Genomic DNA, 12,133 nt, shown 5'->3' with positions numbered 1-12,133 from the left:
TTATCTCAATTTTGACATTGAAAACTCATGATTTTATAATTTTATCTCAATTTTGACATTGAAAACTCATGATTTTATAATTTTATCTCAAATTTTGAATTGTAAAAAAATTGATTTTAAAATTTAAACATATTTTGACCTTTAAAACTCATGATTTTATAATTTTATCTCAATTTTGACATTGAAAACTCATGATTTTATAACTTTATCTCATATTTTGACTTAGAAAACTCATGATTTTATAATTTTATCATATTTTGACCTTTAAAACTCATGATTTTATAATTTTATCTCATATTTTGACTTAGAAAACTCATGATTTTATAATTTTATCATATTTTGACCTTTAAAACTCATGATTTTATAATTATATCTCAATTTTGACATTGAAACTCATGATTTTATAATTTTATCATATTTTGACCTTTAAAACTCATGATTTTATAATTTTATCTCAATTTTGACATTGAAAACTCATGATTTTATAATTTTATCTCATATTTTGACTTAGAAAACTCATGATTTTATAATTTTATCTCAATTTTGACATTGAAAACTCATGATTTTATAATTTTATCTCAATTTTGACATTGAAAACTCATGATTTTATAACTTTATCTCATATTTTGACTTAGAAAACTCATGATTTTATAATTTTATCATATTTTGACCTTTAAAACTCATGATTTTATAATTTTATCTCAATTTTGACATTGAAAACTCATGATTTTATAACTTTATCTCATATTTTGACTTAGAAAACTCATGATTTTATAATTTTATCTCATATTTTGAACTCTGAAACTCATAATTTCGAATTTTATTTGGTACTTTAACAGTTAAAAATCCTGAATTTATCTTTTGACTTTTTTTTTTTATCTCAAAATCATTTATCATCAATGTTACGTTTTTTCCCTTTAATTCTTTAGCGGTGAAGATGAGGTTGACAGTTTATGGGAATTCTGACCCAGTGAGGCCCTCAGGTTAGACCCAGATTCAGGTTTCGGCCCCTGCTCTGATTGAGAATGACATCCCTGATCTAGTGTGTGGTCACATGTAACTCCAATTCTAATGAAATCTATCTGAAGTTATGATCATTTTTGGCAGAAACATATATTTACTGTGGGTCTTGAGGTGGCTCAGTTTTGCACAGATACAACTTAAGAGGCTCTTTTAAAAATGCCTGTTTGGTATATGAAACAAAAAGGGGGATAATCCAAGAGGCCCAAGACATGCAGCCCAGTGTGGACTCAAACGCTTGTTATTACCACTTTCTATCTTAATTTTCCTACATTAGTCACTGTCCTGTCTCACAAATAAAGGAATACAATCCACAAAATATATATTCAAAAGGCTTAGTCAGAGAATGTTGACTTTTTTGTGTAAAAAACTGCCTCAAATGATTCAGTAAATTATCAAAGTATTCAGAAACCTCTCCTTTAGCGGACAGAAAAGCAGCAAATCCTGACATGTGTAAAAAGTGGAGCATTTGAAGCTAAGTTTGATAATAATTACCACATCCTGTTAGTGATTTCTTCATTCCTGTACTCATTACTGCTCTGATAATCTTCATAACAAACAGAGGAACCAGGAATCTCTGCTGCCTTGTGTTTGATTTTCAGCTCCCCTTCTGTGATGGTTTATGCTTCAGAAAGGTCTTTTACCATCACACCTTCATCCACACTCCTTTAAACGCGTCTCTCAGCCTTCTTTTAGCAGCAGCAGCAGCTCGTTGTGCCACAGGAGAGGAGGCAGTCTTGTGATTTTCAGTAAGCTGATAATGGGCACAAACCGAGGATTGTCTCAGCCGCTGTAAGCTCCTGTTGTAGCGTATAGAGATCTCTCAGTCTGCTGCCGTTCTACTCTTGCCAAAGCGGCTAATGAGCTTAAAGAAGTGAGTGAGCAGTCAGCCGCCGCCACCCAGACAGAAACAGACAGGACGCACCTGAGTGAGCCTAAAGGTCACTGCAGGAACCCGGTGACCTAAAAAAACACCAGACCAACCACTGACAGACCAGCCAGAGAATGTTTTCTACTGAGAGAGAGCTAATGAAACGGCTATCTGTGAACTTCAGGGCTAAGGGATAGAGGCAAAGAGAGGCACTGTGATATCGGTTCTTCTGCTGGTTTGTTTAGGAGCCTACCATCAACATTGTTAGTTTAAGCACTGATTTAACACATTGGAAGAAAAGAAGCAGTTTTCCAAATTTAACCACAAAAACATTGCTGCATTTTAAAGCAAAGCAATCAAAGACCTACATTTCAAGAGAGCTGCAGGCGACTCAGACATCTTTGAGTTCAGGCTGCTCTTAGTTTTATGATGAATTTAACGCGACATGTCAGATTTCTGTCAGTATATCACAAAGACTTTCAACGGCAGACTTTGAGCCGCAGAGACCTGATCAGACTTTATCATCAGTCCCTGCTGTTGAGAAACACCCCCACAGCATGATGCTGCCACCACCATGCTTCACTGTTGGGATGGTTTTGGGCAGGGGATGAGCTGTGCCTGGTTTCCTTCAGACCTAAAGGTAGGAACTGAGGCCAAACAGTTCAACATCGGCTTCATCAGATCAGAGTCTTGTTTCTCACAGTCTGAGAGTCCTTCAGGGGCCTTTTATGCAAACTCCAGGCAGGCTTTCATGTGTTCTACACTGTTTAGCTACTTTGCCATAAAGCCAAGATCAGTGAAGGGCTGCAGTGAAGGTTGAACTTTGTCACATCTCTACAGGATCTCTAGAGCTCAGTCAGAGTGACCATCAGGTTCTTGGCCTCCTCTCTCACAAAGGCCCTTCTCCCCCAATTGCTCAGTTTGGTCTGACGGCCAGCTCTAGAAGAGTCCTGGTTGGTCCAAACTTATTCCATGAGAGAATTCTGGAGGCCACTGTTCTCTTTGGAACCTTCAGAGCAGCAGAAATATTTCTGTAGCCTTCCTCAGATCTGCGTCAACAATACTGTCTCTGAGCTCTGCAGCTCCTTTCACCTGATGGCTTGGTTTTTGCTCTGATATCAGCTTTTCCAAATCATGTCCAATCAGTTTAATTTACCACAGGTGAACTCCAATCAAGGTGTAGAAACATCTCAACAAAGATCAGAGGAATGGGAGGAACCTGAGCTACATTTACAGTGCTGCTGCAAAGGCTCTGAATATTTATGTCAGCGTGTTTTGTCGGCTTTTTCTTTTTCGTAAATTTGCAAAAATGTCATGACAGAGAACTGAGTGTAGATGAGAGAGACATGAATTTAAGCAACAGTAGCATCAGGCTGCAACATAATAAAATTGAAAAAACAAAAAATAGAAGTGGTCTGAATACTTTCTAAATGTCCTGTATTTTGATTTGCTAATGGCGATTAACAAACAGCTTTCTGAACACTACAGCCAATGCCTGTTAGTAAAACCAGGAAACAGCATGAAAAAATATTTTAAAATTAGGATGATAGTTCCACGAAGTCATCAATTAAACATAAATTTACTGTCCAAAATACTGTGGCCTATCCCTAAGGTTATCTGCAGCATGTAGCTCACAATCAAAAATAAACCAAGCACTTTTTAACCACCACATTTGCACCAGCTCCTCTGATGGCTAACTTTAGTTTCATCTGACAGAAAGAAAGTGGGTTAAAAGCATTTAAAATATTTACAGAGCATTGCATGAATAATAATCTTAATTTATTAGGATATATTCAGACTCTGGGATGTGTTTATTGTGGAAACTTAAACTGTGATATTGATAAAACTTGCTTAGCTGTGCAGTTCCACTTGTCATAATAGTGGGATTTTAATCTTAAATATAACAGTAGTAAAAATTAAACAGTAATGTCTCTTCTAATAACATACCAACAAAATTAGAAGTTCTTGGCACTCATAAAAACTGGAAAGTTTCAGTTTAAGTTATCAAAAGTTGCAGCAAAACTCCTACCTAATATCTAAATTGCAGAAAAACAAGTTTCATAAGCAAGTGTGCACAAGTTTGCTGCAGTTTTTGATGATTCATTTCTTTCCTGTGCATTCGTCTTATGAAACCAATGTAATCTGTCCTCTCTGTTCCTCGTGATACTATCAATTACTTCAGTGACAAACTTTGAATTGTTAAAAAAACGTGGGTTAAAAACTCTGTCAGAAATCATGTCAAAGACTAAGAGTGCACAGCCTTCCCTCCAGCCAAAAAATAGCTGCTTTTTCAGCTTCTGATTAAATTTTAACATCTAAAAATGACTGTAGAGTCGTCACAGGATGAGACCAGGTGGTAAAGAGATTTCTACAAGATTTAAGTCAGAACGATGACGAACTTCAGACCGTTTCATCCAGTCTGGATCGATCGGGCAGAGCTCAGGTAGAAACAGCAACAACACTGTTGTTTCACCTGCTCTCAGCTACAAGTTCACCCTCACAGAAGGAAGAGACTTCCTCTGTACAGGAGTTTTAAAATTTAGAGAAATCAGAAAAGAGAAGAGGTATTGCTCCAACAATGGTGACACAACTGTTGATCTAAAAAAGGATGTTAATTTTAAGGATTATAGTTGAATAGTGACAAAAAACACTTGAGCAGAGCTCTTCTGTCTGCTAGAGGTTTTGGGTAACAATATCAGGATGACGCTGCTCTTTAAGCAGAAATGGTTTTGATTTCTGTTGTTAATTAGCAGGTTTGTTTGTCTCAGAGAGCAGAAGAGCAGTTAGGAGTTCACACCCTGACATCCTGTTACAGTGATTTTTAACTAGAGAGGGTTTGATTTAGAAGAACAAGATGAAGAAGATGGCGGAGAAGAAGAGGAAGAAGAAGAGGGAAAATATGAGGAAGAAGAAGAGGATGAAGACAGACAAAGACGGTGAGAACCAAGATGAAGACGCTGAAGCAAAGGAAGAAGAAAATAAAGACAAAGAAGAAAACGGAGTCTGAGACGATGAAGAGGAGGACGAAAAAGGGCCAAAAAAAGAGGATGAGGAAAAAGACAAGTGGAGAAGAGGATGAAGAAGAAAAGGATTTATGAAGAGGACAGAGAAGAGAAGGAAAAGCAGAAGAGGAAGAGGACAAAGCAGATCAGGCAAAGTACGGAGAAACAGAAAGTCAAAGCAGAAGACGAAGAAGAAGAGGACAAAGAAGACACGGATCCAAAAAGTAAGAGGAAAAACAAAAGGATAGAGAAGAAGGTGAAGACAGAGGAAGGAGGAGGAGGAGAATATGAGAGGATGAAGATGAAGCGAGCAGTAACTGATCTCTTCATGCCAATAAAGCAAACTGAAATTGAAAAAAAAATGAATCGACTTCCTCTGAAATACTAAAAAACCCTCTTCTGTGAGTCAGCAGTTTTTAATTGATAAAACCCCACAGATAAACCTCAGATATTAGTTCATGCTGGATTATTCACAGATGAGCTGGCGTCTGTCAAAGGGCTGATATTTACATCAGTTTTAGTCATTAAGAACAATAAATAGACCAATATCAGATCCATAAGACTTATATCTGTGACTCCATGGTAGTGGTTTCTTTTTTATTGGTGTCATAAATTATTCAAGTCCTGGGATCCTGACATCCCTAGAAGACTGATGAGTAGGAAACATGTAGCAGCCCTGTGTTGAATTTAAGAGTTTGTCCCTGCTGATAAAGAAACTAAATAACATCTGATATGATAACAGTTTGGTTAAAGAGCAGAAATACATGAAACAGCTGCAGTAATTATTTTAAATCTGTAAATACAGCTAGAATAGCCTAGAAAACTGAGTAGATTAAGTCTACCAGCATGTCAGAGTGTGTGGTTAAAAGTGAGGAGGACAGTTTTATCTCTTATCACTCTGAAACGAAGTGTTGCCTAAACATGTCAGGAGAACAGTCAACAGCCCTAAAACCTCAGTGAGTCCTCGTCCTGGTTCTGCCCCGGGCTGTGTGGGAGGCCGCCGCCAACCTTTCCCAGGGGAAAGGAGACAAAACACGTTTAACTGTTCTCACTTACTATCATTAACTTCCAGCTAACTGTAAGCTCCAGACAACACCACACACAGTCAACTATCACTTCACTCAGCCCTCAATGATACGAGCCTGTTACTGAGTCATGACCTGGAATTTTAAAAAAACACTGCCATTACATCTGTTAGACAAAGCAAAAGAAGCTTACAGGCTGTCAGGGTTATCTGGGTCAGCATCACGCTGATGCTGCTGAGTGAGAAAGCAAAGTTAGCCATGTTAATAAATGATAAACTAGTTTGTCTAAGTATGACCCCTGGAAAGAGCCCAAAATACTCACATTTTGGCTCAAATTGGTGGATTTCCTGTTGGAGACTTTTCTGCAGATCTCCCCAGATCGCATCAACCCTTGAAATTTCATATCTCTAGGTGAAAGACACTTTCTGGGCTGTTCCATAGAATAACACTGAGCCAAGACCCCTCACCTGTTTCTGAAAGTGAATATCATCCTTGCATTTATCAGAGTGTGCTTGTCTGTGCCAATTTGAGCATGTTCAATGCCTCAAACATGGGGCATATGAAGATAATAGCAAAGACCTTGAGCGATTACAATAAGGCTTTTGCCTGGGTATTGCTCTGTGGGTTTTTGCAACCTGGCCACGCAGATTGCTCCCTCCTTTCTTGCTGGTCTGCTTTCACAACATCATTCTGTGGCTGAGCACGCTCACATACACAGTCAGATACAGCAGAAGCTGGTTTGCAGAAGTTGAAAAGAAATGTGCACATCAATGACAGTGACTCAGGTCAACATTTGTTTATGCTCCGTGCAGGCGATGAAGTCCTTCCTGCTACTGTGGGTGTTATTATTTTCCAGACTCCAACAATGACCTGCTTCCTACTTCAACATCTACGACGTGCAGCTCAGAGGATGGAAAAGGCCTGCAGCGTGAGGATATGACTGTTTGAGGAGACAGGAAGCATCCAGAATTGACTAAAAAACTGAATACTTGTGCTCAAGTCCACATGAATCATCAATTCCAAACTCATTTCAGTCAATACCAATGCATACATTGCTTATTATAAATAATGCCAAGTGTCTCATGTGCAAAGAGAGGCTGAGTCAATCAGAGCTGAGAGAGGAGCGGTGAACAAGACAGTCTGGTAGTTTTATGTTTGGATGTTCTTTTAAAATGTTCAGGGCTCACAGTGGGCATAAATACTGCTAACATATCTGGTATATTTCTGTAAATACTGGCATAAATGTTTATTTTTACCAATATTTTTGACAGCTATCCAAAACAAGTTCAGTTGACATGTAGCACCTATCTGTTACACCTTTAAGTTACTGGATTATATCATTATTTTGATATATTTATGTTTTTACTTTTTTTTGGCTTTTTTAAAAGTGCCTTAGTTTGATATATATCAGACTTTGGGGTCAAGAACATCCTGATCCAGGCCATGTTACTCGGGATGCATCCAGTATGTTTGTCTAATATCTATCCATCCATTTTCTACACTGCTTATCCCGTTCACAGCCATTGGTGGCTGGAGCCAATCCCAGCTGCTTTTAGGAAAGAGGTAAGGACACCTGGACTGGTCACAAGTCAAATGTAGGGTGGACATGTAGGGACAGATATCCAGAGACACTCACACCCAAAGGCAATTTAGAGTCAAGAGTTAACCTAACAAGTAAGCCTGAGCTCAAATAAATCAATACCACAACATATTGATACAGATGTTACAGAATCAGTACGGTCATAATTGCTGTCACAGCTGTTTTAACCAGTGTTAATATCCTCGACTAAAACTATTCATCAACAGCCTTTTCTCCCATGACAAAAACTAGACTAAAACTAACAAAAATAGATCTGTGATGACTAAAACTGAAAAAAAACTAAGTTTAGTTTTCATCAAGATGACTAAAACTAGACTAAAATGAAATATAATTTTCCATGATATTTCTCCACTGTGGGTAGATCTGTCAAAAAACAATGCAGCTGTATCTCTTCTGCCTCTCAGCTGAAGAAACCAGGGGCCCCAGGTTTGGCAGAGTGCACTACTTTTAATTTCAGTCGTCGTCTTATTCTTTAGACAAAATGTCTTTTAGTTTAGTCCCATTTTAGTCCTTTCTACCCATTTTTAGTTTTAGTCAATGAAAACTCATGACATTTTAGTCTAGTTTTAGTCCATAAAAAGTCCTCACATTTTAGTATTTACTTTTAGTCCAAGCATATATTTTCTTGCCTTAATCTGGAACCAAGTCATGGTAGTGTGTTCTCTGCAATCTGCTAAACCTGGGGTCCCTGCTTTCTACAGCTGAGAGGCAGAATAGATACAGATGTATTGTTTTTTGACAGATTTACCCACAGTGGAAAAATATCACAGATTTAGAATGTCCGACGAAAACTCCATTACATTTTAGTCTAGTTTTAGTCATCTTGACACAAACTGAACTTACTTTTTGTGAGTTTTGGTCATCAAAGATCTATTTTTGTTAGTCTCAGTCTAGTTTTTGTCATGGAAAAAAAGGCTGTTGACAAATAGTTTGTTGACAAAATTAACACTGAGAAGCCAGCGTACCCAGAGTGGAGCCATATATGCACAGGGAGCATGCAAACTCCATGAAGTCCACAAAAAGGATTCGAACCAGGAACCTGGGTTTGCCACCTGCTGTGGGGCAACAGCATCAACCCCTTGGCCGTGCAGGCCATAAGGCCAGCATATCTGTTGATACCGCCAGAAATTTTCCTGTCTGCCTATACTGATAGTATGGTGCATCTCTGATCTAACCCCTAGTAAGTCCACATTCAAGGCATCCTCTACACTAGGGATGCACAACACTGGATGTTGGCTTATATATGATATGCCAATATTTACAAAATAATTTTAGCCAATACCGATACTGATACTTAAAAGTAGCTCACACTTAGAATTTCAGTCCTTAAAACATACATTTTAAAGTCAATCCTTTCAGTCCTTCAAACAGACTTTAACATGTAAGGAATGATCACATACAAAGAAGAGACTTTAGCTGATGTAGATCTGTTGGTCCAGCCTAAAACTCCACTAACTTATCTGTTCGTACAGCCTATAATTACAGCTGACATAGGCAAATTTTTATAGACAAAATGTCAGTTGTGAATACCAGCATGTTTTGCATGATACTGGTGCCATGGGAGTATACTATGGTGGCTGTAAATGCAAATGAATCACACATTTTTTTGTTGTTGGAGCTAACGGTTCAAGACATGGCAACCAACTGAGAAACGTTTTAGCAACATGGAAATTTAAAAAAAAAAAACCAGCTGCACAAGTAATGTTTTTTAAATGTTTTGCAGTTATTTTCCTGATAATCAAGATAATTCTGCTCCATTTTAAGTGTGGCCACAATGGTCAATAGTAGAAATATTTCATGATCCTTACATATATCGCATGAGCCAGAAGATATTTACCTAAATGCAATACTATTTTATGAAAAACAGCAAAACTATTTCACCTTCTGGAAAACAGTTTACCATGTGCATAAATGTTTAGCCTCTATTGAAATTATCAGCAGAAGATGAAACATTTTTACGAAGTGAAATGTTTGCCGTCTTTCATTGAATATTTTTGTATGAAGTTCAATGTCTTTGATATCTGGTGAAATATATTTAACTTAATATGAAATATTTGTATAGTGAAACTTCAGGGTCACTGTAGTAATGACAGTGTTGGTGAATTTGTTGGAAATTCAGCTGCTAGCTAGTTTACATGAAGACGTCCTGTCAGTGCCAATCCTTATAAATAAAACCTCATTTTTTTGGTTATCATGGCTAATTGTTAAACACAAGACCATCAGTTAGGAACATATTTGTGTTCAGTTTGACACAGAAATGTCCTGTGGTGAATTCGGCTTCACTAACTACAGGTTTTTTTCAGTGTTTTCAGTCTTTATCCTATAATGAAGGTAACGCTGCTCCATTTTTTTTGGTACGTTGGTTCTGACGTTTATGACAAGAAATGTGAGGCGACACGATTTAAAAACTCGCCTGTCGTTAAGAAAGTCTGGAATATTCGGTAAAATACATTACCCCGAACTGAAGCGTGGGTCGTTATGATTCAGTTTATGTATTATAAGCTGTTGAAGTAACTGTGTCATGTTTGATATTAACCCAAATGTAAAACCTGCTATTTTCCAAACAGAGTTTGGTGTGACGTTCTCCCACTACGACGGCTAACAGTGGCTAACAGCTAACGTTAGCAGTTCCGTTAATCAGGCACACCCAGCTTCTTTCCCAGAAAACAGAACCATCTCCTGCTTATTTACCTCCTTTCTGTCCTGTAGACACTCCAGCACAGCCAGGTTGTTGTTCCAGGAATGTCTAGGGCAAAGCCGGGTCAGGTCCTCCCTGCACACCGCCTCCTCAGCCAACTTCCAGCCGGTAGAGCGCCTCCGAGGCAGCGAGGCCCCGCCGCCCGGGCTCCTCTCAGCGGCTCCCTGGTTGACCACAGCCGGGCCTGGACCTCCGGCTGGGATCTGTGGGTTTTCAGCTTTAGCGGCGAGTTTAGCGACAGCGTTGATATCTCCTTGAATTGGATGCAAAAACGACAAGATGCAGATGAAAAGCAGGAGCAGAGGAACACGTATACAGTCCGCCATCTTCACGGAGCCAGTCAGCCTGATGCTGCATTCAGGGGCTGTCGAAAATATGGGCACTCGGAGTAAAGTTGCAGGCGATTTTTTTTCTCTCATGAATAATTAATGAGCGCGTGTAGCTTCATGCTCTGAGTCATCTAACCACACGATCACCATGGAAACATGTATTACCAGTGGACCCTAATGGCAGAAAGTCCTCAATACTAAGCTCCATGGTACAAATGCGTGTAAAAACGGGGCTACTCCTGCTTTCAAGGAAATCCGAAGAAATCCCCGTAAAACTTCTCCAAAACAGGAACAATCCAAGTGTTGACAGCCTGGAGCCAAAGCTGAGATCTGGCCTTAGACGGACCTCCTCTGTTGAAATTTGATTTAAAAAAGATAAGTTAAATGGAAAAGGCAGGTTTTGAAGGTTTTGAAGAGGTTTAGGGCACTGTGGAATTCGGGAGCATTTTTCCCTAATTCTTAGAAAAAAATTAAAAATAATTTTATATAAGAATAAAGTCCGAATTTTGGGGGTAAGAAACAAAAACATAAAACTGACTTAATTTCAGAATTCGGACTCTCAGAATTCTGACTTAAATCTCTGAGTTTTGACTTCCGCTGAGAATCCTTCTTGAAAAATCCAAATTCTGACTTTGATTTTAGAGTTCTGACTTAAATCTCAGAATTCTGACTTTGATTTCTGAGTTCTGATCTCATAAGTCTGATCTATATCTCAAAGTTTTTAATTTAATCTTAGAATTCTGAATTAAAAATCAGAATCCTGACTTTGATTTCAGTAGCCTATTCTGAATCAATTTCAGAGTTCTGACTGATCTCAGAATTCTGACTTTGATTAAAAAATCAGACTTTGATTTCAGAATTCAGACTTTGATCTCAAAATTTAGACTTTGCAAAAATATGAATTTAACTCAGAATTATTTCAAAATTCTGGCTTTTATCTCAGAACTCTGACGATCTCAGAAACATGAGAACATGAATTCTCAGATTAATCAATGAGACACCATTGTTGTTTATATGTTTGTTTTGTATAATTGTCGAAAAACAATAAAAAGACCTTGACTTAAAAAAAGAATTCTGAGATTAAAATCAGCATTCTGACTTTGATCTAAAAAACCTGACTGCATTCACTGAATTTAGTTTCAGAACTCTAAATTCATCCTCAGAATTCTTAGTTTAAACCTGGAATTCTGCCTTTTTATACTCAAACATTTGATTTTAATCGAAGAATTGATGGGGAAAAAAAATCTGTATTTTAACAGCACAAAGGGTCAATTAAATCATTAGTTTTATTTTTTTTCATATTAATATTTTTAATTATTACCATTATTGGAACATTTATATTTTTAGATGTGTAAATCTGCTTAACTAGAAAGGATTTTTAGTTCTTTCTCTGGTTTCATTCAAATTTTACCTCCTTATTCAGGACAAATATGTCCACTGTTAAATAATGGACAATAATTAAAATTTATTTAAAAATAGGTTTCCACAATTTTGTCGACTTCAGTCCTGACAAAGAACTTTATTAGTATTTTGGGGATTTAAGCCTTTAAATGCCAGTTTGACTAAAATAAAGTCCTGACTTTATGAA

General features: G+C 37.6%; 1 protein-coding gene across 3 annotated transcripts in view; it reads right to left on the bottom strand.

Annotated features, from left to right (window-relative positions):
- Positions 1-10,572, bottom strand: part of glg1a (golgi glycoprotein 1a) — a 63,412-nt gene extending 52,840 nt beyond the window's left edge. For all 3 annotated transcript variants that reach the window (XM_041795284.1, XM_041795282.1, XM_041795283.1), the window contains exon 1: positions 10,210-10,572. In XM_041795284.1, the coding sequence (XP_041651218.1) occupies positions 10,210-10,542 (333 nt within the window). In that variant the 5' untranslated portion in view covers positions 10,543-10,572. The remainder of the gene's footprint in view (positions 1-10,209) is intronic.
- Positions 10,573-12,133: the final 1,561 nt, after the last annotated feature.

This window comes from Cheilinus undulatus, linkage group 9 (genome assembly GCF_018320785.1).
Source record: "Cheilinus undulatus linkage group 9, ASM1832078v1, whole genome shotgun sequence".
In the NCBI taxonomy this organism is placed as follows: domain Eukaryota; kingdom Metazoa; phylum Chordata; class Actinopteri; order Labriformes; family Labridae; genus Cheilinus; species Cheilinus undulatus.
This window is presented reverse-complemented; position numbering and strand designations above follow the sequence as displayed.